This window comes from Corylus avellana, chromosome 6 (genome assembly GCF_965113065.1).
Source record: "Corylus avellana chromosome 6, dhCorAvel1.hap1.2, whole genome shotgun sequence".
Lineage (NCBI taxonomy): Eukaryota > Viridiplantae > Streptophyta > Magnoliopsida > Fagales > Betulaceae > Corylus > Corylus avellana.
Genome location: NC_142495.1, coordinates 1971271 through 1998432, shown reverse-complemented (window position 1 = coordinate 1998432; position 27162 = coordinate 1971271). Strand labels below are relative to the sequence as shown.

At 35.0% G+C, this 27162-nt stretch overlaps 5 protein-coding genes across 7 annotated transcripts; all 5 read left to right on the top strand.

Moving 5' to 3' along the window:
* Positions 1-1434: 1434 nt before the first annotated feature.
* LOC132186494 (E3 ubiquitin-protein ligase RSL1-like) lies at positions 1435-3221 on the top strand. Its single transcript, XM_059600472.2, has 2 exons — positions 1435-2237; positions 3146-3221. Exons 1-2 carry the CDS (start codon positions 1435-1437, stop codon positions 3219-3221), a joined length of 879 nt encoding a protein of 292 aa, XP_059456455.2.
* A 1768-nt stretch (positions 3222-4989) lies between these two features.
* Positions 4990-6659, top strand: LOC132186567 (E3 ubiquitin-protein ligase RSL1-like). 2 transcript variants are annotated; one of them, XM_059600545.1, is made up of 2 exons: positions 4990-5822; positions 6306-6659. In XM_059600545.1, exons 1-2 carry the CDS (start codon positions 5005-5007, stop codon positions 6379-6381), a joined length of 894 nt encoding a protein of 297 aa, XP_059456528.1. In that variant the 5' UTR covers positions 4990-5004; the 3' UTR covers positions 6382-6659. The 2 variants fall into 2 exon arrangements, with proteins under 2 accessions (XP_059456528.1, XP_059456529.1); XM_059600546.1 differs by lacking the exon at positions 6306-6659 and adding an exon at positions 6188-6261.
* A 2844-nt stretch (positions 6660-9503) lies between these two features.
* LOC132186566 (E3 ubiquitin-protein ligase RSL1) lies at positions 9504-11510 on the top strand. Its single transcript, XM_059600544.2, has 2 exons — positions 9504-10548; positions 11104-11510. The coding sequence occupies exons 1-2, from the start codon at positions 9731-9733 to the stop codon at positions 11177-11179; spliced, it is 894 nt and encodes a 297-aa protein (XP_059456527.2). The 5' UTR covers positions 9504-9730; the 3' UTR covers positions 11180-11510.
* A 2756-nt stretch (positions 11511-14266) lies between these two features.
* LOC132186565 (E3 ubiquitin-protein ligase RSL1) lies at positions 14267-16254 on the top strand. Its single transcript, XM_059600543.2, has 2 exons — positions 14267-15312; positions 15895-16254. Exons 1-2 carry the CDS (start codon positions 14495-14497, stop codon positions 15959-15961), a joined length of 885 nt encoding a protein of 294 aa, XP_059456526.1. The 5' UTR covers positions 14267-14494; the 3' UTR covers positions 15962-16254.
* Positions 16255-17291: 1037 nt separating this feature from the next.
* On the top strand, positions 17292-25657 carry LOC132186346 (P-loop containing nucleoside triphosphate hydrolases superfamily protein). 2 transcript variants are annotated; one of them, XM_059600274.2, is made up of 12 exons: positions 17292-17656; positions 17784-17869; positions 18183-18192; positions 18834-18896; positions 19259-19372; positions 20231-20292; positions 20805-20859; positions 20981-21182; positions 21841-21947; positions 23836-23891; positions 24549-24641; positions 25466-25657. In XM_059600274.2, the coding sequence occupies exons 1-12, from the start codon at positions 17338-17340 to the stop codon at positions 25571-25573; spliced, it is 1275 nt and encodes a 424-aa protein (XP_059456257.1). In that variant the 5' UTR covers positions 17292-17337; the 3' UTR covers positions 25574-25657. The 2 variants fall into 2 exon arrangements, with proteins under 2 accessions (XP_059456257.1, XP_088373509.1); XM_088517383.1 differs by lacking the exon at positions 17292-17656 and having other exon boundaries at positions 17806-17869; positions 18183-18263.
* Positions 25658-27162: the final 1505 nt, after the last annotated feature.

Genomic DNA, 27162 nt, shown 5'->3' with positions numbered 1-27162 from the left:
TTATTATATATATATTTTTAAAAAAGCAGTTAGCAGGTAGCGGTTAGTGGATTTCTAAAACCCACTAACTGCTAACCGCAACCACCTAGGCAGTTAGCGGTTAACGGTTATAGCGGTTAGGCGGTTTTAAATTTCACCCTACTACAAAAAAAATCACGATGTGGCAAATAGTACATGATTTTTGCCACGTCATCATTTTATGACATGCTAAAAATAGCACGTCAGAATTTTCCGACGGGTTGAAATAGCACGTCAAAAAATTATGGCGCGTCAAAATTTTCTGAATTTCTGACGCACCAAATTGGCGCGTCAAAAAATTCTGACGTGTCCAACTGGCACATCTGAATTTTCTAACGTGCTAAAAATAGCGCGTCAAAAAAAAAAAAAAAAAGGGGCTTTTTTTTTTTAAATTTTCCTTCTTCTTATTTTCCCTAATTTTTTCCTCTTTTTATTCTTCCCTCATTTATTTTCCCTACACTCTCTCTCTCCTCTCCTCTCTCTCTCTCCACGGCAGATAAAGCAGAAGAAGGAGAAGAAAAAGAAAAGGAGAAGAGAAGAAGAAGAGAAGCAGAAGAAAAAGAAGGGAGAAGAGAAGCAAAAAAAAAAAAAAAAGGAGAAGAGAAGAGAAGAAGATTTTTTATGTTTTTGAAGATTCGTTGGGTTTGACATTTAGGTTTTTGATTTTTCAGATTATTTTTTTTATTTGGGTTTTTAATTTTTTGAAGATTTTTCAGTATGAGTTTGGGTTTTTGAAATTGGAGATCGAAAAGAAGTGAGAAAAAGGAGAAAAGATTTTGGAAAATTTTTTTGCAGAAACAAGAAAATTTTTTCGTAGTTTTAAAATCTTCTCTTTGTTGGGTTTCTAGCACCACTTCACTGCACCAGTGGTGCAGAGAAATTCGTTTCTCTGCACCACTCAATAAATTACAAAAAAAAAAAAAAAATTAAATTAATATATTTTTTAAATGAAAAAAAAAATTCAGGAAAAAAAAAATAATTAATTTTTAAATTTCCTGACACGTTATTCTTTAACACGTTAGAAATTTTTTGACGTACCAAAATTGACACGTCAGAATCTAACGTGCTAAACAGTAACACATTAGGAAAAAAAATTTCCTGACACCTATGCCTCTGACATTCAACACACGTCAGGAGCATCCCTGACACAGCAGAAAATTCCAATGAGAAAAAAATTGTTTTTTTTGTAGTGCCCCTACCTGAAACGGTAAAGTTAAATTCAAAAGGCTTTTTTTTTTTCCCTCTCTTAGAACTTCTCAGGCAAGTCGTCACCAAGTGTTTTTTTGTCAACTTCTCGGCTAAGCCGTCAGTTGTAAAGTAATGCCACTTCCACTATATATATGACGAGGAGACACGAATTTCTCCATGGTACGTAGAGAGAATAAGGGGCTGATCGTTCACACACAAGTTTGTAATATGGCACAAGAATCAACCTCTGATCTTATGTTTGTGGATGATTTTTACTTCTCGTTACTCTTTGATGAAGAAGAAGAAGAAGAAGAGATTTTGTTTGACGATTTTTACACCACATTATATGAGTTTGCCGAGTATCACAAGGAAGAGGCTATGAAAGAATCAGCCTCTGATCATCGCATGTTTGCGGATGATTTTTGCTTCTCAACAAAAGAAGCCGGAGAGTCATCGCAATATTATGGCTTCTTCGTCTGCGATATTTGTATGGAGAGGAAAGATGGCCACCAGATGTTCATAAACGAGACCTGCCTTCACACATTTTGTTCCGACTGCATTGGCAAACATGTTGCCACAAAGATCCAAGACGGCATAACCCATGTTTCTTGCCCCGGGTGGTTGGAATGCCAGGGTGTCCTTCGAGTCAATGCTTGCAGGCCAATGCTTCCCAAAGACGTGATGGAAAGGTGGGACGAGGAGCTATGCAGAGCGCTGTTTGCGTCTGAGATGGTGTTTTACTGTCCTTTCAAGGACTGTTCAGGGATGTTGGTGGATGATAATATTGGAGAAGGAGAAGTGATGATTACGGAGTCGGAGTGTCCATTCTGCCATAGACTCTTCTGCGCACAGTGTCAAGTCCCCTGGCATCCAGGGGTAGAGTGCCAAGAGTTCCAGATACTAAACGAGAGTGAGAGAGGAAGAGAGGATCTGATGCTGAGGGAGCTTGCTCATCAGAAGAAATGGAAGAGGTGTCCCAATTGCAAATACTTTGTTGAAAGGACTGCAGGTTGTTTACACATGACTTGCAGGTCAGTTTGCTTTACTATTTTTTACTTTTTCTAAGCAAATAACGGAAATGTTATAGGGATTAAAACACTGAAAGGGGTTAACTTCCTAACAACAGACCACAAAAAAAAAATAAAAAATTACAGTGTGGTCCTCTCAATATGGGTAGCAACAAGCGGATTAAACACCAAAATAAAAAAAACGGATAGCTTTAACCCTACCCAAATTCATGCAAAGTACCAGCAAAGAAAGGTGTTGAGGAAAAAGCACCATAAGATTAGTAGGATTTTAAGATAAAAGAACACTCTAGATTTCGGTACGAGAACCCAAGTAAAAAACATAAAAGCAATAAAATAATCCAAAATCAAATGCATTAGAAGGCAGGCAGGTAGAGGAAGGAGGCGTGTGAGATCGTCGTGTGAATCTCGGACGGTGAATCGGTCTGTGGCTCTAGGAAGCTGGAATGCCCATGGAAGCGGTGGAGTGGTGTGTTGGTGGCTGGAACTATCGGACGAGAATAGATCTAGATTTAAAGAAATACGATCTCAAAACCGTGACAAATCTGGCTACCAACACAGAAGAGAAGGCGGAGAGCATGGTGGAGAAGGAGACTAACGCATTGGTGGAGCCTTGACGCCGAGGTTGTGATTTTGGGTTAGATAAGTCGCACAAAATGTCGGATAAAACTTCGCGAGAGCCAAGAGGTGGGAAGAGCCAAAGAAACCTCTAGCCAAGCAAAGGCTAGCGGAGGTTGAGAAAAAAAAAAAATGTTTCTTTTCACTCTCAACTAGCGCTTTGCTTTACTATTATCTTCAAAATATGATTGGTACATAACACAAAGTATATATTTGCTTAGACTGAGGATAAATCACTTCAATAATGTGTCACATTGAATGCAAATAAGATCCTAGCCTGTTGATTGTGGTTGCAGGTGTAAATTCCAGTTTTGCTATGGATGTGGAGGATCGTGGACTGGAAATCATGGTGATCATTGCGTGAGAGATTAAATGGCTAGCTGGACAAAGCATAATGAGGATGTTAGTCTATAAATTATTATATTCGTATTGATATATAGCAAATGTTTGTAGTGGGAAAGGAATATGTGTCAAGATGTTTATTTTGCATCACATTATTATGATATGTATGTCTTTTAATTGCGATGCACAAAAGTGATCATTTGAGGACTTGAGCAGTATCAGTGAAATCAATTAGTGGATTCGTGTCATATCTCCTACTGTTTTTGTATGAGTAAAGTGTTCAAATTTGCTTAATTATCTTTAAAGAAAAAAAAAATAATAATTTTAATCATAAGCTCCAAATATAAAATTTCATATGTTATATCGTGCTGAATGTGGAGCTTGAGTAATCAAATGGTATCTCTCTTTCTTTCAAAAGAGGGATCATGGGTTGCTGGTTCCATTCCTTTTTTCCTTTTCTTTCGGTTAATTAGGAAGACTACAAGAGAAAAGTGTTTTCCTTGTAATTCACACTAGCTCGGATTTCTCTATTGGCCTAGCAACTAAGGAAAAAATAAAAAATAAAGTATAAAGCAAAAGAGGTTTGTTTGGGTTTGATAAAGTTAGGAATTCTCCTGTTGAACTTTTAGGTAGGGGCTTAGGAATTATTATATATGCTTAATTATTAGATAAGTTTAGATAAAATCCATTTAGATTTTGAAGAGTTGTCTCCAAAAATGGCAACACCAGCTAATAGAATTCTCTCGAGTTCAAATGAACCGGAAAATATTTCGTTAGTTATAGTATATGGGTCTTTTTGTCTTTTCAAAAAGTGAACTAATTAGATATTATCATATTCAAATAAAATGGAGAGGATCTTAATTTCAAAACCAGTCAAGCCAAACAAATGAAATGGGTACTCAATTAAAACCAACCTAATTAAGGATGAGGAGGATTCAATTAAAACCCACTACTCAACTGTAATTGAAAATGGCGTTTGATTTTATGCTTCATCGATCTTCCAATAGGAACAAGCTATATATATTATTGAAATAAATACATATATAGAGGGATTCGATGTGGCTTTTATGCTTCCCATTCTGATTCTATGATTTTTTTTTTAGAAAAAAAAAACATTCAATGTATAATAAAATGAAAGGGGCGTGTGGAAAAGGATCCACCCTTCAAAATGTACTAAATGGAGGAAATGGAGATGATCCTTTTTCGGGGCATGTGGCTTGATGGCATTAAAGGCATGAACAAAAATTTTAATTAATGTGCTTAATTAGCAAATTAACTCACGTTGAAGCAGTTGCAATAAAAGAAGAAAAATATTGTCTGTTGGTTTCATATTGAAAAAGGGAAGAGACTTGCTCTTTAAACCAAATTCCTTGGTATAGCCGGCCATGCAAATTAAATGTGATTTACAAGAAAATTAATTAATCTACCAATTAATGTCTATGATTAACTCTATTATCTATTAAATTTCGAATTTAATAATTCATGCATCTAATATTAATGTGAGGCTAGGTCAATTGAATTATTAGGTTAATGCACCAAAATTTCATTTTAGGAATTTCGATTTTAAAGGGTATGTAAAGTTAAATCCAAAAGGTTAAACCCCTTGATGAAGGACTTCCAAATATTTGACCTTCCAATCCGAGATGACATCTTCTCAGCTAAGTTTTTTTTCTTTTTTCTTTTGTGGATGAATTTAATAAGCGAAGTTAATAAAGTAATGCCACCCACTTCCACTATTTATATGACGAGGAGACACAAACTTTCTCCTTCGTAGAGAGAATAAGGGGCTAATCGTTCACACACAAGTTGTAATATGGCACAAGAATCAGCATCTGATCTCATGTTTGTGGATGATTTTTACTTCTCATTATTCTTTGATGAAGAAGCAGATGAGATTTTGTCAGTGTCGGATGCCAAGTATGCCGAAGGGTTGCAGCTCCAAGAGGCTCTAATGGTCGACATCATCACTTCTCAAATGGCAAACACCGGGGCCTCATCATCGCCAACAACCCAAGCAATTAGTCCTCCGACCGCCAACCCAGAAGCTGGAGAGTCATCCTCATCGAGTACGAGTAGCTTCTGTGACATTTGTGTGGAGAGGAAAGATGGCCACCAGATGTTCAGAAACGAGGGCAGCTGCCTTCACTCTTTTTGCTCTGACTGCATTGGCAAACATGTTTCCACAAAGATCCAACTCGGCATGACCATTGTTTCTTGCCCCGGGTTGGAATGCAAGGTTGTCCTGGAACTCGATGCCTGCAGGCCAATGCTTCCCAAAGACGTGATGGAAAGGTGGGACGAGGAGCTATGCAGAGCGCTGATTGCGTCTGAGATGAAGTTTTACTGTCCTTTCAAGGACTGTTCAGGCGTGTTGGTGAATGACAAGGAAGAAAGAGAAGTGATGATTAGGGAGTCGGAGTGTCCATTCTGCCATCGACTCTTCTGCGCGCAGTGTTGTGTCCCCTGGCATCCAGGGATTGAGTGCGAAGAGTTCCAGGGAATAAATGAGAATGAGAGAGAAACAGAGGATCTCATGCTGAGGGAGATTGCTCGGGAGAAGAAATGGAAGAGGTGCCCCAATTGCAAATTCTACGTGGAAAGGACTCAAGGTTGTTTGCATATTATTTGCAGGTCAGTTCGCTTTACTAACACAATTAAAGTAGTAGAAGTATCCATGAAACTTCTATAATCATATTGGTTATGTTGTAGGATCTAAAATAGACACCCCCACATGCTAATTTTGGCTTTTACTCTAGTAAGATGGCTTGGGATTGTCATTTTTTAGATTTTTTTTGTCTGAGTTTTTTGAAATTCAGGCAAAAAAAAAAAAGTGTGATTAGGCCTCATGCTCTCGGGTTGCGGGAGCCGCTTGCCCGAACACCCAAGCCTCGCATTCTCCTCTCTCTCATTTCTTGCCTAAATTTCAGGGGAACTTTGTCCAATTAGATGACAGAATTGATTCGGTAATTAAACCCCCTAATATTGAATTTAAACAGGCTGAACAAAATCCTTGATCAAAGCAACCTGTTTCCAGTATTTGTTTGGATGTGATTGACAATGTAATATTGTGTCACATTGAATGCAAATAAGATCCTGTTGATTGTGGAGTTGCAGGTGTGCATCCGAGTTCTGCTATGGATGTGGAGCATCATGGTCTACAGATCATGATGGTGATTGCGTGAGGGATTAAATGACAAGTATTTGAGTCAATTAATTAACCAATTGATCTATTGCCTCCATCACATGAATTGAAGATTATATTACGAGAGAAGCATCATGAGTTGTTTGATAGTAACATGAGTGAACCCTTGTAAGCTTAGCTTGCTATCCCATGTTGTCGATGTTATTTCTAAAACAGGGGGAGGCTAGGAGACCGCCTGTCACCACGTGTCCGTCTCTGAATATGTATCAAGATCGATCATCGATGTTTATTTCCCATGACATTATTATGGTATGTATGTATGAGGACTTGAGCAGCATTAATGAAATTAGCTTATTCGTGTCGTATCTCCTACTGCTTGTATGAGTAAAGTGTTCAAATTTGCTTATCTTTATTATTATTATTTTCTTTTTAGCTTTCTTATTTTTCATTTTCAAAATTTGAAAATGAAAAATATTATGCTAACCTCTATTTTATTTGGCCGATGTGACAATGTCCATCAATTTTTTTTTATATATATATATATATATATATATATAACCTGTATTGATGAACATTACGATATAAAAACGCTAGCTACTTATAGTGAGCAACACACATGTTGGATAGTATAAAATAACTTGAAATTAAAAGTAAAACAACAAGCAACAAGCAACACCATATGGAACAATATCAGATCATCCCAAAAATTACAAACAATTTCAAAGATTACATTCCAAAATTATCGAAAACAACCAGTAAATAAACGAAGAATAAAAGGATTCTTGAAACTCACCATCCAAAGGAAATTCATTTTAGGGCCGGGATACAGAGAAATTAGATTATTTAATGGATTTTAAAAGACTTATATGAGCGAAATTAAAAGAGTTAATTATTCAAATAATAAGATTAAAAAATCACAGTGCTATCATATTCAAATTCGAGTAAGTGTTCATATGTTATCTTGCTAAATTTGGAGCTTAAGTAATGTTATACGAGGGCTGCTAGGTGTCCTAAGGATTCTTCCCAAATGATGTGATAAGCACTATTTTTCCTTAAAATATTTTTAAAGGTGAGAGAATGAAAATTTTTTAAGGAAAAAAAAATGCTTGCCACATCATTTGGAAAGCATTTTGGGAAGAATTCTTTGGGATGTCTAGCATTATACATGTTATACACAATACTTTTATTTTATTTTCATTTCACTTTGTTGATACGGTATTGTCAATCAACCATTTTTTTTTTTTTAAAAAAAAAAACAATAACTTATCACATGAGCAAAGTGAGATAAAAATGTCGTGTATAGTATTTCTCTTGGAGCTTATGGTTCAAATAAAAGAGTAATGCTATAAATTAAATTTTTATTCCATAACTATTAATCCATAATGATGAGTAGTAATCCCACTAAATCTCACATCAATCATTGTAAAAAAAATAAATTAAAAGGTTTGTTAGAATTACTACGTCAGCATTGTATGATAGTTATGAGATAAAAATGTTGTTTTTAATATTATCTCAAAGAAAATTCATTTATTTAATTAGAGTGCCAATCAACCATTAATTGATTGACACGATCACCTAAAAAAAGTGATATAATGATAAGATAAAAGTGTGATTTCTGTTCTCGAAGGGTAACTCAATCAATTGTGGACTACGCCTCATGAAGCGGAAATCTCGAATCCCCCTCCCCCTTCCCTTGGGTGGACATGTCAAAAAAAAGAAGTGTGATTTCTATCTTATAATCTTTAATTGAAGTCATTCTTCAAGTCACTTAACGATAAAATTGAACTTTTCTTCTATGAATAATCAAATGGAATCTGTCTTTCATTCAAAAGAGGGCTTAGGTTGCTAGTTCAGTTCCTTTTTCCTTTTCTTTCGGTCACTTATTAGGAAGACTACGAGGAAAGTGTATACCCATTTCCCACTAGGATTCCTCTAGTGGCCAAGGAAGTAGGATCAAAAGGAAAACAAAAAAGAAAGTATAAAGAAAAAGAGGTTAGAGTTGGATAAAGTTTAGGAATTCTCCTGTTGGACTTTGTGTTAGGGCTTATTAAGCTTATTAGACAAGTTTAGATAATTCCATTTAAATTTTGTTAATGTGTTCTGTTTTTTTTTTTTGGTTTGAATATGTATTTTGGGGTTACATAATTGAAGGTGAAAACTGTGTTTGTTTGATTTAAGAGTGTTTTGTGTTTTTGGTTATTTGTTAATATTTTTGTACAGAGAATATAAGACCAAAAAAAAAAGAAAAAAAGAGGAGAACAAATTTTTTTTTTTAAAAAAAATGTCCAAAAATCTCTTTCTCTATTTAAGTTTGAATAAATCTCTCTATCACCAAACGACAAAGATTATAGACTTTAATCTCCATCAAAGAGTGATGTAAGTATAATGGTAGATCCTTTATTCTATGTTTCATTTAAGATTTTTGGGTATTGAATATTTTTGTGTTTGAAAATATATGTACTTTTAAGAGGTCATTTGGCATTGCAATTTTGTTGACTAAAAGCAAATTTAAACTAAATCATAGAAAATATATATTTAGGAGTATGCTTTTAAAAAATTGTAATTTGAAAAACATAAAAATAAAAAAATAAAAAAAATTGCTGTTTCAAATTGCAAGTAAGGGGTGTGCTTTTAATAATTATGATTTTAAATGCTAAACTGTGATTTTAAGATTTTTAAAAAAGAAATAGTTGAAATACCAAATTTTTTACTAGGAGGGGCTTATCAAACTAATGTGTAACTCATTTATTGTTACATGTTACATCTTAATTAATTGTTTTGTTTCTCTCCATACTCCAATGAATGAGCTTCTTCATTAATTTGAGTGATTCTTGAAGTCATTCTTGTGTCATTTTAATAATGATGTGACTTTTAAAATTATCATTTAATTAAAATTTAATATTAATTAATTACAAACCTAATGAAAATTTTAAAAGTTACATCATTTTTTAAATAGCACTAAGAAAAAAAAAAAAAAAAAAAAAAAACGCTAATTTACCCTTCATCACCCTTAGTTCCATGGCCGTGCATAAAAGCTTCACCGCAGGTCTGCAGTCAAGTCATTCTTTTTCTTGTGCTTATTTTTCCCGGAAACAGTAAAGTTAAATCGAATTTTTTTTTTTTTTTTTTTTTATCAAATCCAAAAGGTTGATGAAGGAGTTTCCAAATTAGACTTCCAATTGGAGACGACATCTTCTCAGTTAAGGGTTTTTTTTTTTTTTTTTGGTTTTTCCCCTCTCTTAGAACTTCTCAGCCAAGTCGTCACCAAGTTGTTTTTGTCAACTTTCCGGCTAAGTCGTCACTGGTAAAGTAATGCCACTTCCACTATATTAGACGAGACACGAATTTCTCCTTGGTGGAGAGAAAGGGGCTGATCGTTCACACACAAGTTTGTAATATGGCACAAGAATCAACCTCTGATCTTATCTTTGTGGATGATTTTTACTTCTCGTTACTCTTTGATGAAGAAGAAGAAGAGATTTTGCCTGTGTCGGATGCCAAGTATGCGGAAGGGTTGCAGTTCCAAGAGGGTGTGATGAGCGACCTCATCACTTCTCAAATGGCAAACACCGGGGCCTCGTCATCACCGACAATCCAAGCAATTCATCCGACCCCCAACCCAGAGCAGGAGGAGGCAACAAACGAAGCCGGAGAATCATCGCATTGCTTCTGCGACATTTGCGTGGAGAGGAAAGACGGCGACCAGATGTTCAGAAACGAGGGATGCGTTCACTCTTTTTGTTCTGACTGTATTATCAAACATGTTGCCACAAAGATCCAAGATGGCATAACCGTTGTTTCTTGCCCCGGGTTGGAATGCGAGGGTGTCCTGGAATTCGATGATTGTAGGCCAATGCTTCCCAAAGAAGTGCTGGAAAGGTGGGACGAGGAGCTATGCAGAGCGCTGTTTGCATCTGAGATGATGTTTTACTGTCCTTTCAAGGACTGCTCTGCCATGTTGGTGAATGATAACGGAGGAGGAGATGTGATTAGAGAGTCGGAGTGTCCATTCTGCCATAGATTGTTCTGCGCACAGTGTCAAGTCCCCTGGCATCCAGGGGTAGAATGCGAAGAGTTTCAGATACTAAATGAGAGTGGGCGAGGAAGAGATGATCTCATGCTGAGGGAGCTTGCTCATGAGAAGAAATGGAAGAGGTGTCCCAATTGCAAATACTTTGTGGAAAAGACTGACGGTTGTTTACACATGACTTGCAGGTCAGTTTGCTTTGCTTTATATTTTCTTCAAAACATGACTTGCATATAACACAATTAAAGCATTTGCTTAGATTGATCATAAATTAGTTATATAAGTAGTATAATTATGCAGGAAAAATCTATAATCATGTTGGTTATGTTATGGGATTTAAAGCAGGCACGCTGGCATACTAATTTTGGCTTCTACTCTAAGAAGGAATGGGGTGCGGGAGATTGGATATTGGGTAGGGTAGTTAAAATTGTAAAAAAAATTAAATCCTTAGGGGTGCCGTGGCACCCCCAAGGGGTAACGTGGCTCCGCCACTGGTTGCTTGCCCGAACACCCAAGCCTCGCACTCTCCTCTCTCTCATTTCTTGCCTAAATTTGAGATGAACTTTGTCCAATTAGATGACATAATTGATTCAGTAATTAAACCCCTAATATTGAATTTAAACAGGCTGAACAAAATCCTTGATCAAAGCAACCTGTTTCCAGTATTTGTTTGGATGTGATTGACAATATAATATTGTGTCACATTGAATGCAAATAAGATCTTGTTGATTGTGGAGTTGCAGGTGTGCATCCGAGTTCTGCTATGGATGTGGAGCATCATGGACTACAGATCATGATGGTGATTGCGTGAGAGATTAAATGACAAGTATTTGAGTCAATTAATTAACCAATTGATCTATTGCCTCCATCACATGAATTGAAGATTATATTACGAGAGAAGCATCATGAGTTGTTGTTTGATAGTAACATGAGTGAACCCTTGTAAGCTTAGCTTGCTATCCCATGTTGTCGATGTTATTTCTAAAACAGGGGGAGGCTAGGAGGCCGCCTGTCACCACGTGTCCGTCTCTGAATATGTATCAAAATCGATCATCGATGTTTTATTTCCCATGACATTATTATGGTATGTATGTATGAGGACTTGAGCTGATTCGTGTCGTATCTCCTACTGCTTGTATGAGTATAGTGTTCAAATATGCTTATCTTTGTTATTATTTTCTTTTTAGCTTTCTTATTTTTCATTTTCAAAGTTTGAAAATGAAAAATATTATATGCTAACCTCTCTTTTATTTGGCCCATGGGACAATGCCCATCAATTTTTTAATATATATATAACCTGTATTGATGAACATTACGATATAAAAACGCTAGCTACTTATAGTGAGCAACACACATGTTGGATAGTATAAAATAACTTGAAATTAAAAGTAAAACAACAACCAACAAGCAACACCATATGGAACAATATCAGATCATCCCAAAAATTACAAACAACTTCAAAGATTACATTCCAAAATTATCGAAAACAACCAGTAAATAAACGAAGAATAAAAGGATTCTTGAAACTCACCATCCAAAGGAAATTCATTTTAGGGCCGGGATATAGAGAAATTAGATAATTTAAAGGATTTAAGAAGACTTGTATGAACGAAATTAAAAGAATTAATTATTCAAATAATATGATTAAAAATTCATAGTGCTATCATATTCAAATTCAAGTAAGTGTTCATATGTTATCTTGCTAAATTTGGAGCTTGAGTAATGTTTTACGAGGGCTGTTAGGTGTCCTAAGGATTCTTCTAAAATTTTTTTTTCCAAATGATGTGGTAAGCACTATTTTTCCTTAAAATATTTTCAAAGGGGAGAGAATGAAAATTTTTAAAGGAAAAAAAAAATGCTGGCCACATCATTTGGGAAATATTTTGGGAAGAATTCTTTGGGATGTCTAGCATTATACATGTTATACACAATACTTTTATTTTATTTTCATTTCACTCTGTTGATACAGTATTGTCAATCAACCATTTTTTTTTTTTTTTAAATAATAACTTATCGCGAGGAAAGTGAGATAAAAATGTGGTGTATAATATTTCTCTTGGAGCTTATGGCTCAAAGAAAAGAGTAATGCTATAAATTAAATTTTTATTCCATAACTATTAATCCACAATGCTGAGTAGTAATCACACTAATCCTCGGATCAATCATTGTAAAAAATAAATTAAAAGGTTCGTTAGAATTACTACGTCAGAAATATATGATAGTTATGAGATAAAAATGTGGTTTTTAATATTATCTCAAAGAAAATTCATTTATTTAATTAGAGTGCCAATCAACCATTAATTGATTAACACGATCACCTAAAAAAAGTGATATAATAATGAGATAAAAGTGTGATTTCTTTTTCCAAATGGTAGCTCAATCGACTGTGAACCACGCCTTGTGAGGCGAAGGTCTCGAATTCCCTTCCTCCTTCCCTTGTGTTTGTGTGGACATGTCAAAAAAAAGAAGTGATTTCTATCGTATAATCTTTAATTGAAGTCATTCTTCTAGTCACTTAACTATAAAATTGAACTTTTCTTCTATAAATAATCAAATGGAATCTGTCTTTCATTCAAAAGCGGGCTTAGGTTGCTAGTTCCGCTCCTTTTTCCTTCTCTTTCGGTCACTTGTTAGGAAGACTACGAGGAAAGTGTATACCCATTTCCCACTAGGATTCCTCTAGTGGCCAAGGAAGTAGGATCAAAAGGAAAACAAAAAAGAAAGTATAAAGAAAAAGAGGTTAGAGTTGGATAAAGTTTAGGAATTCTCCTGTTGGACTTTGTGTTGGGGCTTATTAAGCTTATTAGACAAGTTTAGATAATTCCATTTAAATTTTGTTAATGTGTTCTGTTTTTTTTTTTTTTTTTTTTTTTTTGGTTTGAATATGTATTTTGGGGTTACATAATTGAAGGTGAAAACTGTGTTTGTTTGATTTAAGAGTGTTTTGTGTTTTTGGTTATTTGTTAATATTTTTGTACAGAGAATATAAGACCAAAAAAAAAAAAAAGAGGAGAACAAAATTTAAAAAAAAAAAAAAAAAAAAAGCCCAAAAATCTCTTTCTCTATCTAAGTTTGAATAAATCTCTCTATCACCAAACGACAAAGATTATAGACTTTAATCTCCATCAAAGAGTGATGTAAGTATAATGGTAGATCCTTTATTCTATTGTTTCATTTAAGATTTTTGGGTATTGAATATTTTTGTGTTTGAAAATATATGTACTTTTAAGAGGTCATTTGGCATTGCAATTTTGTTGATTAAAAGTGCAAATTTAAACTAAATCAGAGATAATACATGTTTAGGAGTACGCTTTTAAAAAATTGTGATTTGAAAAACATTAAAAAAAAAAAAAAAAAAAAAAGCTGTTTCAAATTGCAAGTAAAGGGTGTGCTTTTAAACATTATGATTTTAAATGTTAAACTGTGATTTTAAGATTTTTAAAAGAGAAATAGTTGGAATACTAAATTTTTTACTAAGAGAGGCTTACCAAACTAATGTGTAACTCATTTATTGGTACATGTTACATCTTAATTAATTGTTTTGTTTCTCTCCAGACTCCAATGAATGAGATCCTTAATTAATTTGAGTAATTCTAGAAGTTATTCTTGTATCATTTCAATAATGATGTAACTTTTAAAATTACCATTTAATCAAAATTTAATATTAATTAATCGCAAACTTAATTTTAAAAATCACATCATTTTTTTAATAACACTATAAAAAAAAAAAAAAAAAAAAAAAGCCGTAATTTACCCTTCATCACCCTTCGTTCGATGGCCGTGCATAAAAGCTTCACCGCAGGTCCGCAGTCAAGTCATTCTTTTTCTTGTGCTTCTTTTTCCGGAAACAGTAAAGTTAAATCGAAAAAGGGTTTTGTTTTTTTTTTAATTAAATCCAAAAGGTGACCCCTTGATGAAGGAGTTTCCAAATTAGACTTCCAATGGGAGACGACATCTTCTCAGTTAAGGTTTTTTTTTCCCGTCTTAGAAGTTAGAACTTCTCAGCCAAGTCTTCACCAAGTTGTTTTTGTCAACTTACCGGCTAAGTAATGCCACTTCCACTATATTAGACGAGATACGAATTTCTCCTTGGTAGAGAGAAAGGGGCTGATCGTTCACACACAAGTTTGTAATATGGCACAAGAATCAACCTCTGATCTTATGTTTGTGGATGATTTTTACTTCTCGTTACTCTTTGATGAAGAAGAAGAAGAGATTTTGCCTGTGTCGGATGCCAAGTATGCGGAAGGGTTGCAGTTCCAAGAGGGTGTGATGGGCGACCTCATCACTTCTCAAATGGCAAACACCGGGGCCTCGTCATCGCCGACAATCCAAGCAATTCATCCGACCCCCAACCCAGAGCACGAGGAGGCAACAAAAGAAGCCGGAGAATCATCGCATTGCTTCTGCGACATTTGCGTGGAGAGGAAAGACGACGACCAGATGTTCAGAAACGAGGGATGCGTTCACTCTTTTTGTTCTGACTGTATTATCAAACATGTTTCCACAAAGATCCAAGATGGCATAACCGTTGTTTCTTGCCCCGGGTTGGAATGCGAGGGTGTCCTGGAATTCGATGATTGTAGGCCAATGCTTCCCAAAGAAGTGCTGGAAAGGTGGGACGAGGAGCTATGCAGAGCGCTGTTTGCATCTGAGATGATGTTTTACTGTCCTTTCAAGGACTGCTCTGCCATGTTGGTGAATGATAACGGGGGAGGAGATGTGATTAGAGAGTCGGAGTGTCCATTCTGCCATAGATTGTTCTGCGCACAGTGTCAAGTCCCCTGGCATCCAGGGGTAGAATGTGAAGAGTTTCAGATACTAAATGAGAGTGAGCGAGGAAGAGATGATCTCATGCTGAGGGAGCTTGCTCATGAGAAGAAATGGAAGAGGTGTCCCAATTGCAAATACTTTGTGGAAAAGACTGAAGGTTGTTTACACATGACTTGCAGGTCAGTTTGCTTTACTATATATTTTCTTCAAAACATGACTTGCATATAACACAATTAAAGCATTTGCTTAGATTGATCATAAATTAGTTATATAAGTAGTATAATTATGCAGGAAAAATCTATAATCATGTTGGTTATGTTATGGGATTTAAAGCAGGCACGCTGGCATACTAATTTTGGCTTCTACTCTAAGCCAAAAATGGGGGATATATTGAGATTTTCATTAGAATTTCCTGCTTGAATTTCAGAGAATTTGGGCAGGGGTGCGGGGGGTCATGGTGCCCCGGCAAGTCCCCGGCTGCCCGAAGTGCAAATCCCATTTATCCGGGCACTCGGGGGGGCCTCCACCCCCTCTCCCATTTTCTGTCTGAAGTGCAGAGTTTTGGAGGGTGGACACCTTGTCCAATTAGCCCACTTTAGTGATTTAGGCTCATAGCAGTTGCAATGGGTTTCAGATAGATATTATGCTGATAGAATTGATTCCAGTTGTCCAAGCTTTTTCCAGTATCCGTTTCTTGATGTTATTGACAGTATAGTGAGTCACATTGAATGCAAATGAGATCCTGTTGATTGTGGTTGCAGGTGTGCATTCCAGTTCTGCTATGGATGTGGAGCAGCATGGAGAAGCGATCATGGTGGTTGCCAGTGAGAGGATGTTGTTCTAAAAAAAAGTGGTTATATTAGTATGGATATGTCCAGTACTCTTTTATGTTGATGGATCTTAATATTGACAGGAAATGTTTGTACTGGTGTCAGGATGTTTATTTTGAAAGACATTATTATGGTTTGTATATGCCTTCTGCGATGCACAAAAGTGCCCAGTCATTCATATGAGGAGGACTTGAGCAGTATCAATCAGTAAAATTAGCAGATTCATGTCAAGGAAACATGAAATGTCTCCTACTGTTTGTTTGTACGAGTAGAGTGTTCAAATTTTGCTTTGGTTTGTTCTTGTTATTTTTAGTATTTTGATCCTGGAGGCCATATTCTATATTTGTTTATTTTCGTGATATAAAGTGAACCAATTATATATTGAAGCTTTATCACGTCAAAAATAAAAAATAAAAAAATTATTCAAGCTTTATACTCTCTTTTGAACCTTTTGGGAACTAGAAATGTTCATTTTGTCATCGTAGAGTTCTATGTTTGAACTTCAGTGCGCGCACACTCGAGCGTTGAAGTTGAGTGGGACCGGCGGCGCATTGAGTGTCATTATACTTACGAGGCAACCTAATTTTGTACGAACACCAAATGAGTGATCAAGTAGAGAATAACATAATTTTTTTTGAAGTTGAAGTTATTTTCCTTTTTTATTAACTTTAAAATAATACTATATATCATATTTTTATCTCAAAATATTGCCGTAGCCGTTTAAATCAAAGGGGTAGTTGCAATTGTTACATTAACATTGTGAAATATTTGTAACATAAAAATGTAATTTCTAGCGTTACTCTCGACTTTAATTACGTTTGGCTAGAAATTGACAAGAATAAGAAAAAATCAAAAGATAATTAGGGTGCGTTTGGGATTACGATTTCGTAAAAATAATCTGCGTTTTTAAAAGATATTGCAAAACGTATAGCATTTGGTATCGCGATTTAAAAATCACTTAATTTAAACTAGGAAAACAATCTACAATTTTAATAAGTGGGGTAGGAGGTGCTTATTTGAAAAAGTACGAATTTAAACCAAAATCATGAATTCGCATAACAAATATTTAATAAAAATATACTTTTTAACATGTTTTACCAAACGCCTTTGAGATTTTAAAAATTTATAATTTTAAAAATGCTATTTTTAAAAATGAGATTTTTAAAATCACACTTATTGAAACTGTAATTTCAAACAGACCCTTCAAGTTGTTACATGAATATAGTGATATTTGTAGATAAAAATGTGGTATATATATTTTTTTGTCTAGTTGCCAATGAGCTCTATTATTAACAACCTTGTTTCATACGTGGCGCCAAGTAGTCCCCGAGTCATACTCGACGATAATCCTCCAACTCCTCCAATTCCAAAGAAATGGCGCTCAACTCCTTTGCATTTCCCCTTCATTTCCTTCCGCTTGCTCCCACCGCCAAGTCCCCATATCTTTCGTTTTCTCTCCACTGTTCGAAGTCTTCTTTTCCCGAGAAAGCCGACGATGGTAAAAACGACAGTAGTGGGGAGCCCGAGAGACCCGGGAGGCTCTCCGAGCAGTCATCGTGGGAAGCCAAGGACTCTGAGGGGAGGGACTATCTCTACAGGCTAGGTAAAGAGGCTGATAACATGAATATCGCAGTCGGAGCTAGGGCTGGCGTCATCGATGACCTCTTTGCCGGCAATTTTCTCGGACGAGACTGTAAGTTTTTTCCCCTTCCTATGCCTGTTTGGTTCCTGAGAAACTATAGAAAAGGTCAGAGTCTTGAATTTCCTGAGGTTCATTGAGCAATTCAGTTATTTCGTGGTATGCTCAATATTTTTTGCAGCGGATATTGTGTTTGATTACCGTCAGAAAGTAACGAGGTCATTTGAGTACATTCGGGGCGATTACTATATTGCTCCTCTCTTCATGGTAATTTTATATTTTAGTGTTTTGTTCTACTTTTGATGATTTTTTTTTTGCATGATTGTATGTGTTATTCTATAGTGTCCTCTTCCTAAATTCTTGTTAGTGAACTGCAATTTAGTGCACTAAAGTTGCTGTTTAGTACATCTTGCTATGTTCTGGCCTCCTTGACAATTGTTGGTTATGTTGTTGAGGTTCCTGCACTTCGCTTTACTATTTCTCTTCTTTTTCTCAAGATACTTTCATGTGCTGCTCTGTATCTTGCCAATTAAGATGTAGATTGTGTTTTTACGTTTTTCCATTTGCTTTTTTTTGACAGGATAAAGTTGGTAAGTTCTACAAAACTGGGCAAAGGTAAAAAAAACAGTGATGAATTATGTTAAAGCAGCAAGAAAAGTTGGTAAAAATGACCAAACTCTGGTCAACTTCCCACTGCTAGATGCATTTCTATGTTTGTTATCAGGCATACCAATGGCTATCCGCTATGTGTTTTATGTTTTCTTTAAAAAAAAATTGGTAAAGGGTGTTGAAAGCAATATTTCCTGTTTGATGTTTTGCATTGGTTTGTCCTTTTGTGGTTGACAAATATACGTTACAGTTTGTGAGACAATATGTCTATCCATGGATTCCAAATATAAGTGCTTTGTGAAATTCTTCATCTACTTCATCAGTAATTAATCCAAGGTGGGAAGAATTTTTATTGTTAATCATTCTTACAGATAATTGATGGTAGTGGCTGGGTTGTTGTATTCACCAATATCTGGGTCGCTGTATTCGCTGTTTTCATTTACATTTGATGCGAACCTTTCAAGTGTTTGTATTGAGAAAACTTATTATGTTTTCGTGGTTTGATTACTAAATTGTTTTACTTTTATTGGACTCTCTGATACTTTATGTGCTTTATAAATCATAGTTATTAAAAAATATTTGATACTTATGTTCACTTGTATATGTTTTGCTGTTGGCGCAGTAACCCACATTGTCAAGAACTACATTGCTCATCTTCTCAATACCAAGGTTCCTTTGATCCTTGGTAAGTTTTCACAATTATTTTTCATCAGTAGAAATTGCTATAAGGGAGAAAAGGGGTTGTTAAATAAAATAGATTTTGTGGGCAGTTCCTATTGCAACATACGAATTTTCATGTTCTCTTTTTCTTTTTCAATAAAACTCCTTATTACCAATCAAAAAAAAAAAAAAAAACATATGAATTTTCATGGATTTATACCTTTCTATTCAAGAAATTTCTTAATTTTCTCAATTTAAGTTATGACCAGAGTAGCTCAATGTTAGCTATAAACTTATGATATTATTGGCTCAAGAAAAGAGAAAAAGTGAGATGCTTCTTTACACTTATGTGGTTTTTAATTATATATTTTCTGAAACATGATACAGGTATTTGGGGTGGAAAGGGGCAAGGAAAATCATTTCAGACTGAACTTATATTCCAAGCCATGGGAATTGAACCCGTCATTATGTCCGCTGGAGAGCTGGAATCCGAAAGAGCTGGTATGATGGGTTTCTAGCACAGCTTGCTTATTATCTGAGTTGTGGTACAAGTGGCCAAGGGTTGGGATGGGTTCAGGTGGGGTGGATTCTAGTTTTGTTTCTTAACAAATAAATATAGGTATAACGGGATAAAACAATGTTAGGGCGGCACCATACCAAGATTGATAAGGCTTCATCTATTTTCACATATAATAATTGATTATAACAATTCAAGCTATTCAATTGATGAAGATAATGAAAATGATAACAATGTCAAATAATGAAATTTAGTACTTCTTTCCACATAAAGAAAGGCATTCTGTTTGACCTATGCATAAGATATTTGCTCTTAACAATAAAGAAAAATACCACTGAGTTCTGTCAATTCATATAAAATGTAAAAGGTTTACTGCCTTTATTTTTGTTGATCTAATGGATGATGTCCTAGGCTGGTGCATTATCATATTTTATCCCTTTATAAATGTATAAAAAAAGAAGAAGAAGAAGAAGAAAGAGAGCAAGCTTTATTTTTCATATTGTAAAGTTATCAAAATTATGTTCTTGGTGTTTTCTTCAAACAGAAAAAAAATATACTAATAAGACAGTTTTGTTCTGTGGGCTAGTTTGAAGGTTCTAAATTTTTTGTTATGTACTTTTGTTTCAATTAAATAATGTATCATATACTTTAATTTTTGAACAATAAATGCTGTTAATTACATTTCTGTTTCAAGTTCTTTCAAGTTCTTTCAATTTGTCAATTTTCAATAAACAAATATTTTAGCTGTTTCTTTTCTGTGAGATAATAGAAGGTTTTTTTTCCCCCACTGTTTCATTTAATATTAAGCATAAATTTACGTGAAATTTAATTTTAATTAACAGGAGAGCCGGGAAAGTTGATACGGGATCGCTACAGAACAGCTTCTCAAGTGGTCCAGAACCAAGTTAAAAGTTTTACCACTTTCACTGTTGATATATGTATGTCTAGGGTTATGAAGTTAAAGGGTATTGTTTAATGTGATCTTGTGCTAGATTTCTCTCTTGTTTACTTTTCTTTGTGATATCCAAATGATTCTACCTCCTTTATTTGTTTGAAGTATACTGGCTTAGTGCAATTTCCTGTGACTTAATTATGTTTATTAAAGAAAAAACAGGGCCGGAAAAAGAGAGAGACGGGAGTTGAGGAAAATTGAGTGAGCTAGCTGTAACTAGGTGCAACTCATCATGAGACTGATATAAGCTGACATGCCTTCCATGCTTTCCATTCAGTCTCTAGTGCTCAGACACTCTTCTTGATTTCAATGACTTGTTCCAATATCATGTTTTCAATGTCAATCTGCAATTATGATCTTCCTTTTTATTCATGCTGTTGCACTGATGGATCTTTTTTGTGGTTTGTTCTGATCTTCTCCATGTTATCATTGTTGTTTAGTTTGATTTTTCTTGACTACTGCAGGGCAAAATGAGCTGCTTGATGATCAATGATATTGATGCTGGCCTCGGTAGATTCGGTGAGCTACTGTTTGATTTGACTCTGGTCTTTGTATCTTCTAACTCCAAGTTTTTCTTTACTTGTCTTAGAATTTGAAAACTATTTCACTATGCTGAAAGTATATTTCTGTTCTTATCTAGGAAACACTCAAATGACTGTCAACAATCAAATTGTTGTTGGAACTCTGATGAATCTGTCAGATAATCCTACAAGAGTGAGTATTGGACAAGATTGGCGAGAATCAGATGTCACAAATAGAATTCCTATCATTGTTACAGGAAATGATCTTTCAACTATTTATGCTCCCTTGATTCGTGATGGAAGAATGGAAAAGTTCTACTGGTACTGAGATAATTTTAAATTATGTTATTTCATTTACTTGTTTGCCTTTAAAAAAATTATATTATTTAGCTACGTTTGGGACAATACCTGTTCACAAATAGCTTTGAGAAATTTCAAGCAAATATGCTCTTTGAGGTTTGTGTGATGTAAATCTAATGTGGTATGATACCGAGGAAAACCTGGGTGTGATGCTAGGAAATTTGTGAAATTTGTGTTTGAAGCCTAGAAACTCGTCTTCTTCTCCTTCGTCCTCTTTAATTTCTAACAACTTTATCATCCTTTAAACCCTAATTCTGTAACTTTGACCACTCTTCTCTACCATAAAAATTCATTGTGATTAAACCTATTCCAATCCAAATCAATTGTTCTAGCTTCTATACCTATCCCTCATACTCCCCAAGTTTTGCCAGCTAAAACCTTCCAAGAAACTAACCAAAGGACGCTCTTTGCTTTGTTCTGTCATGTTTTTACCTACTATGTTTTTTTTAAACCATGTGGTATCAACTGTTAGCAATGTGTACATTGTGATATGTTTTTTTAACCATGCGGTATCAACTATTGGCAATGTGTACATTGTGATTTTTAGAAATCTGATTCATTGTGGAAGTAACAGAGCTATGTCATCCAACCCTTTTCTGAAATATTGCTTGTGAAACAGGCAGCCTAATCATGAAGATATCGTCAATATTGTTTATCAAATGTATGAGAAAGATGGCATTTCTAGGGATGATGTTATAAGAATAGTGGACAAATTTCCTAATCAAGGTAAATACTCTGTTTTTCATGTACTTTCTGATTTGTTTACTTTTCTGTAACTTCTGTAGTGCGTGGAAGTCATTGAAATTTGAAGGTAACCCTATGACAATAACTTTGGATGTTATTATTGTATCTTACCAATATACGCAATATGCTTGCATAGGTTTTCCAGATTAGAGCAAGTACCATTTCATCATTGTCATCAGTTGTGTGATTCTTCTTATAAAACATTAAGTTGTGAGTTCCAGTCAAATTTTATTATTCTAGTCCTCTACTTTCTACATTTTTACAGGTTTTGAGGTTTCTCTGTGGTAGTTCTTCTTTGATGGTCTGAATCATGACACTTGGTTATACTTTCCCTTCTCATTTTTTTCTGTTATGCAAGTTATTTCGAGAGAAAAAGGTAGAAGGATATCTAAGGGTCTAAAGGTTTTATGTTTGCTCACGTACTTAAATGTGCATTTAATCAAATCAACACGGTTTTTACTTGGGGAACATTTAAATATATTGAATACCACTGGCCCTTAATCCTTTCTTTCATTTTGGTCCATCAAGCTTAATTTTGTGGCCTGCTTGTAGGAATTTTACTTCCTTGTTCTTTTGGTGCTTTGCCTCCACCTTTATGTTGAGGATAACAATGTCCCTACTTTTATTGGACAAAAACAAAAATAACCTTATTATCTTAACTACCTACAACTTTGATAGGTGTATCCTCATAATTTTGCAGAAGCTTTCTTCCTTCCACTTCTCATCTACCAGCAACATCTCATTCTTTGTGCCACTTTTCATTCAACACATTAATCTCATCTGTCTAACCCCTTGATTTGTTGATCTCATCGATCTTGCTTCACTATCCTCATTCAAATGAAGCCAGATTCATCATCCTCTTCAATCATTACTGTCATCAACACTGGCGATCAGAATGTTCATATCTCTTAGCCACCAATCATATCAACACCCATTACATCACTGCTTTAATCTAGCATTTGTAATGGTTTTGAGACTCTAATCCTTTAGATCTGTCCTTTCCTAAAAATTTTGAAAAAATAAAAATAAAAAAGCTAAAGCTGATAGCATGGACGCTGGCAGCTATGCTTATACACATCTGCTTGCCTACCTTTTTTTCATGATTGTCTTGGTCATTTCGATCTGGGGTATGGTTTCATGATAATATATAAATGTGTGTACACACATTATGTTATAGATGTATGCATATATGTAGCACTGAGCTACAATATACACTCTATGATTCTTTATGCTCACACCTTAAACAGGAAGCAGAAAAAACATACATAGGGAGATGTGCAATAGGGATTTTAAGTGGAAAACCCTCCATAATTGAGATGAAAAGCTGTTTAATATTACTTATCAAAAAAAAAAAAAAAAAGCTGTTTAATATGATAGAGTAATCCAGTATTGAGATGAAGTATACACTTAAACTAATTTTACTGTTTCTATTCAGAAATAGCAACTTCCAAAAGCAATTTCAGAACTGCCAGGTGTTGCAAGCTTGTTTGCTTCTTCTTATCCTTGCTGTTGTTTTGGCATCAAGTTCCTTTGTATAGGTTCCTCTTACATCTTTGCCCATTTCCATGGATTATGATGGTTATAAATTCTAAATTCTTTTCTCTTTAACAAACTCTCAGTTTATGATCTCACTAAGATTTCTTTTTCTTGTGTTTTTAAGCTAACAGATATGTTGGCACATTGTTGTTCTGTTTGGGCTGTTTTTCATGTATTGCACTGAAGTCCTTGTACAAATATTTGGGCTTTTTTTTTTTCATTGTTCTCAACAGTCATGTTCCTTGTTTTACCTTGCTGAGTGAGAGTTAAAGTGTATATCCATTTCTGTTAGTTTAGTTTATTAATTGACGCATTCACTTTGATGATTGGGCAGCTTTGGATTTTTATGGAGCTCTTAGGTCTCGAACATATGATAAGTCAATCTCAAAGGTATATGACATCCTCCTTTGAATTGTGAAAAGACTTTTGCAAACTGTGGGATTTTTTTTTTTTTTTTTTTTTCGGGTTTTCTCATCTATTCTCTTGCACAAAGATTGTAAATTTCTATAGCTTTTCCACCTATTGAATTCCATTATTTTTTTTATTTTTTTTTGATAAATTTCTAACAGTTTGATATCCTTGACTATGACTTATAACAAGATACGATTGATTTGATTAGAAATGCTAGGCAGTTATTTGTCTCCTTGCAGCTAAATCTGGAAGTGACATGCCATGCTTCATATCTTCTTTCACAATGAGGCTTGTGCTGACTCACTTATGAATCTTCTTAATCTTGAAAATAAATTCCTTTTTGGTTCCCTGGTATACACAATATTTTGTGGTCTTACAGTTGACTTGACCTCCTGCATGAATGGCACTTGATAAAATTTTCTCTGGGATATGGTTAGCTAATTTTCTTTGTCTTTCGGAAGTAGTTAATTGTTGGCTCTTTCCTGCTGTTGTGTGGCAAATCCTGCCACTATATTATTAATTTAGTCCATACTTAAGGCTTCAAGTATGAATAATTACCTAGACAGGCATAAATATTTTTCTTTTGAAAATTGTTAAATTTATGTACAGTTTTTATTTACTGCTTTTACATTTTAGTGGATCGATGATATTGGAGGTGTTGAAAAACTTGGGGACAAATTGCTTAGACGAAAAAAGAATGAAAAGCTTCCTGTATTCACTCCCCCAAAGGTGAGTAATTATCATATCACTACTATTTTCTATCCAAATCCGCTCTTTTTCCAGAAATCCTTGTAGTATCAATCAAGTTCTAGTTGATCAGTTAATTTATTAATTTGGTTTATTGAGCAATGACTTCATTCTCTTCCCGTCAAAACTGAATATTAAAAGGCAAATCGTACATATTGTAGAGCCCTATAAATTTTACCCGTATATCTTTCTCCATAGAATTATTATAAAGGAATATAAGAAAATAGTATATATTTATATAAGGGTTATTTGTTGCTATCTACCTTAAACTTACTAAAATGTTTAGGGAAATTGTTCTGCTTGATACTAGATTGATGTTAGAAAAGGGTTTTGGTGATAGAAGGAAACTGTTTGCGATATTACTTATCTTGTAAGGTACACAGAACCATAATAATTGTTATTGCCATCATGTTACTGTAAGCTTCTATTCATGTATATATTGTGAACGGACAGCCTAAATGCCCTGGGCGGAACCACGATGACGTGCACCCCCCCCACCCCACCCCCCCAACAAAACTGAGCTTCCTTCGACAATATCCGATAAGTAAATGATATAATGAAATTCTGTAGAACTTCAAAAAGTAGTAGTAGTAACCAGAGCCACACTGCTGTATTATTGATATCATCCTTTCACTGGTATTTCTCCGTTTCTCTCCTGGTATTGTTATTTATGTAGTTTCTATTGTTAGCACTCAGCTTCATTATTTTTTATTTTATTTTTTTGTTGGTGGTGTTGTTATTCCAAATATCATATGATATATCTAAAATTTGTATATGAGTTGGGTGACATCAATGTGTTTGTACAGCAAACGCCGGAGGCTTTACTTGAATCAGGGTGCTCGCTGCTCAAAGAACAGCAGCTGGTAATGGAGAGTAAACTCTCCAAGGAATACATGAAGAACATTGATGATTAGAAAGTAGAGCTTTATTGAACGTCTTCTGTTATGTTATTATTCTATGAGTACAACGTTATTGATTGGTTACCCTTCATTGGTTTATACTGAGATCCCTCTACAGGAAAAAGTTAAGCTTGTGTCAAACAAGTTTGAGCATGTCAGAAACTGTGGGAAGATAGGTAATCCTATAGATTTAGGCAATAAGTTAAAAAAAAAAAAAAAATGTTGAATATTCTTTTTTCTTTCCTCTATGATTCGTTTTTAATATCGTTACATGTAAATCCATACAACACAAAATCAGAAATGCACCCTATCTCGGCTAGACCATCTTACTGGAGTTATAATGGAATGGCAAAATGTTTTGTTGCCCCACCCATCATATTGAACCATGGCTACTATTTCCAGACGAAATTGGTGGCTCACCCAAGTTCTATTTTTTAAATTGTAATGGACTTCTAGAAGAAACATAAACGAGTTGAAGAGAGAAGTGCACGATTGCACTCCCCCCACAACGATTGGACGACAATGGGGACACCTTCATTGACCCAAGCTCTTCCTCACCCTCACTATGCATCGGTTGAAGACAATTACAAGTGGCTCCAAGGTCGACTATGATTATGACGAATCAACAACACCCCCATAATGCGACAAAGATTCTGTGACAAGACAGAAGAATGGAATGGGGGCGTTTATATGAAATGAAAACACCTATAACAAATAAATAAAAAATGATATGATGTTTATACCAACTATACCATGTCATTTTGCGGAGCCTAAATCACACTACAAGCATCAAAATTGACGTTTTTTTTGTATTGTCACTGCCTTTTGTTTTATTGTTACGAGTCTCCTTCAATAAGTAAGTACACTTTCAAACATAGATGATGATGTCAAAATGAGTGATATACGAAGTACTTATCAAATACGAGAGTAAATGTGTTTGCATTTGTCAACGGACAAATAGAAAGGAATCCATCAATCTTTCTTTGACAGTTGCTATTTGATAGACCACAGATAAGCTCGACAAATCCAAGTCGGAAAAACGGATTTGGGAGCCTAGGTTTCAGGTCTGGATGATAAAGCTTGAACCACAAGTCTCAACCATACAACGAAAGCCAACACAAAGGAACATAACAAAGAATAGACGATTGAATTTGCCTAGAAGGGGAATCCCGGATAGCTTGACAAGCCATAGCATAACCGCTACTCAAATAAAGACAGCAACTCCCGCTAAAAGAATGTAGTGATTGTCGCACTGTGGATAACTAGGTCGTGATTTCAATCCAACTAAAATTCAAATATTTCATAATCCTTCCAAGACCCAAAACTCACCCTCTATATAAGACAAGGTCATATTAGCATTCTAGGTACCCCCAAACTCATATGAAAACCCTTGCCCTCCTTTTGAACATTATGCAGTTTCCTTTGTTGGCTTAAAGTATCGAATAGTTCTCCCGTCAGCAAGTCTTTGACTATCGTCACTTATTTTGAGGGTGTCCGAGAATTTGATTGTATGATCAACTACATCACCACTACTATTGCCAATGCAAATTCTCAACAACCATAAGATTTTTCACTCATATTACTTTCCTAATTCTTCCCACTCC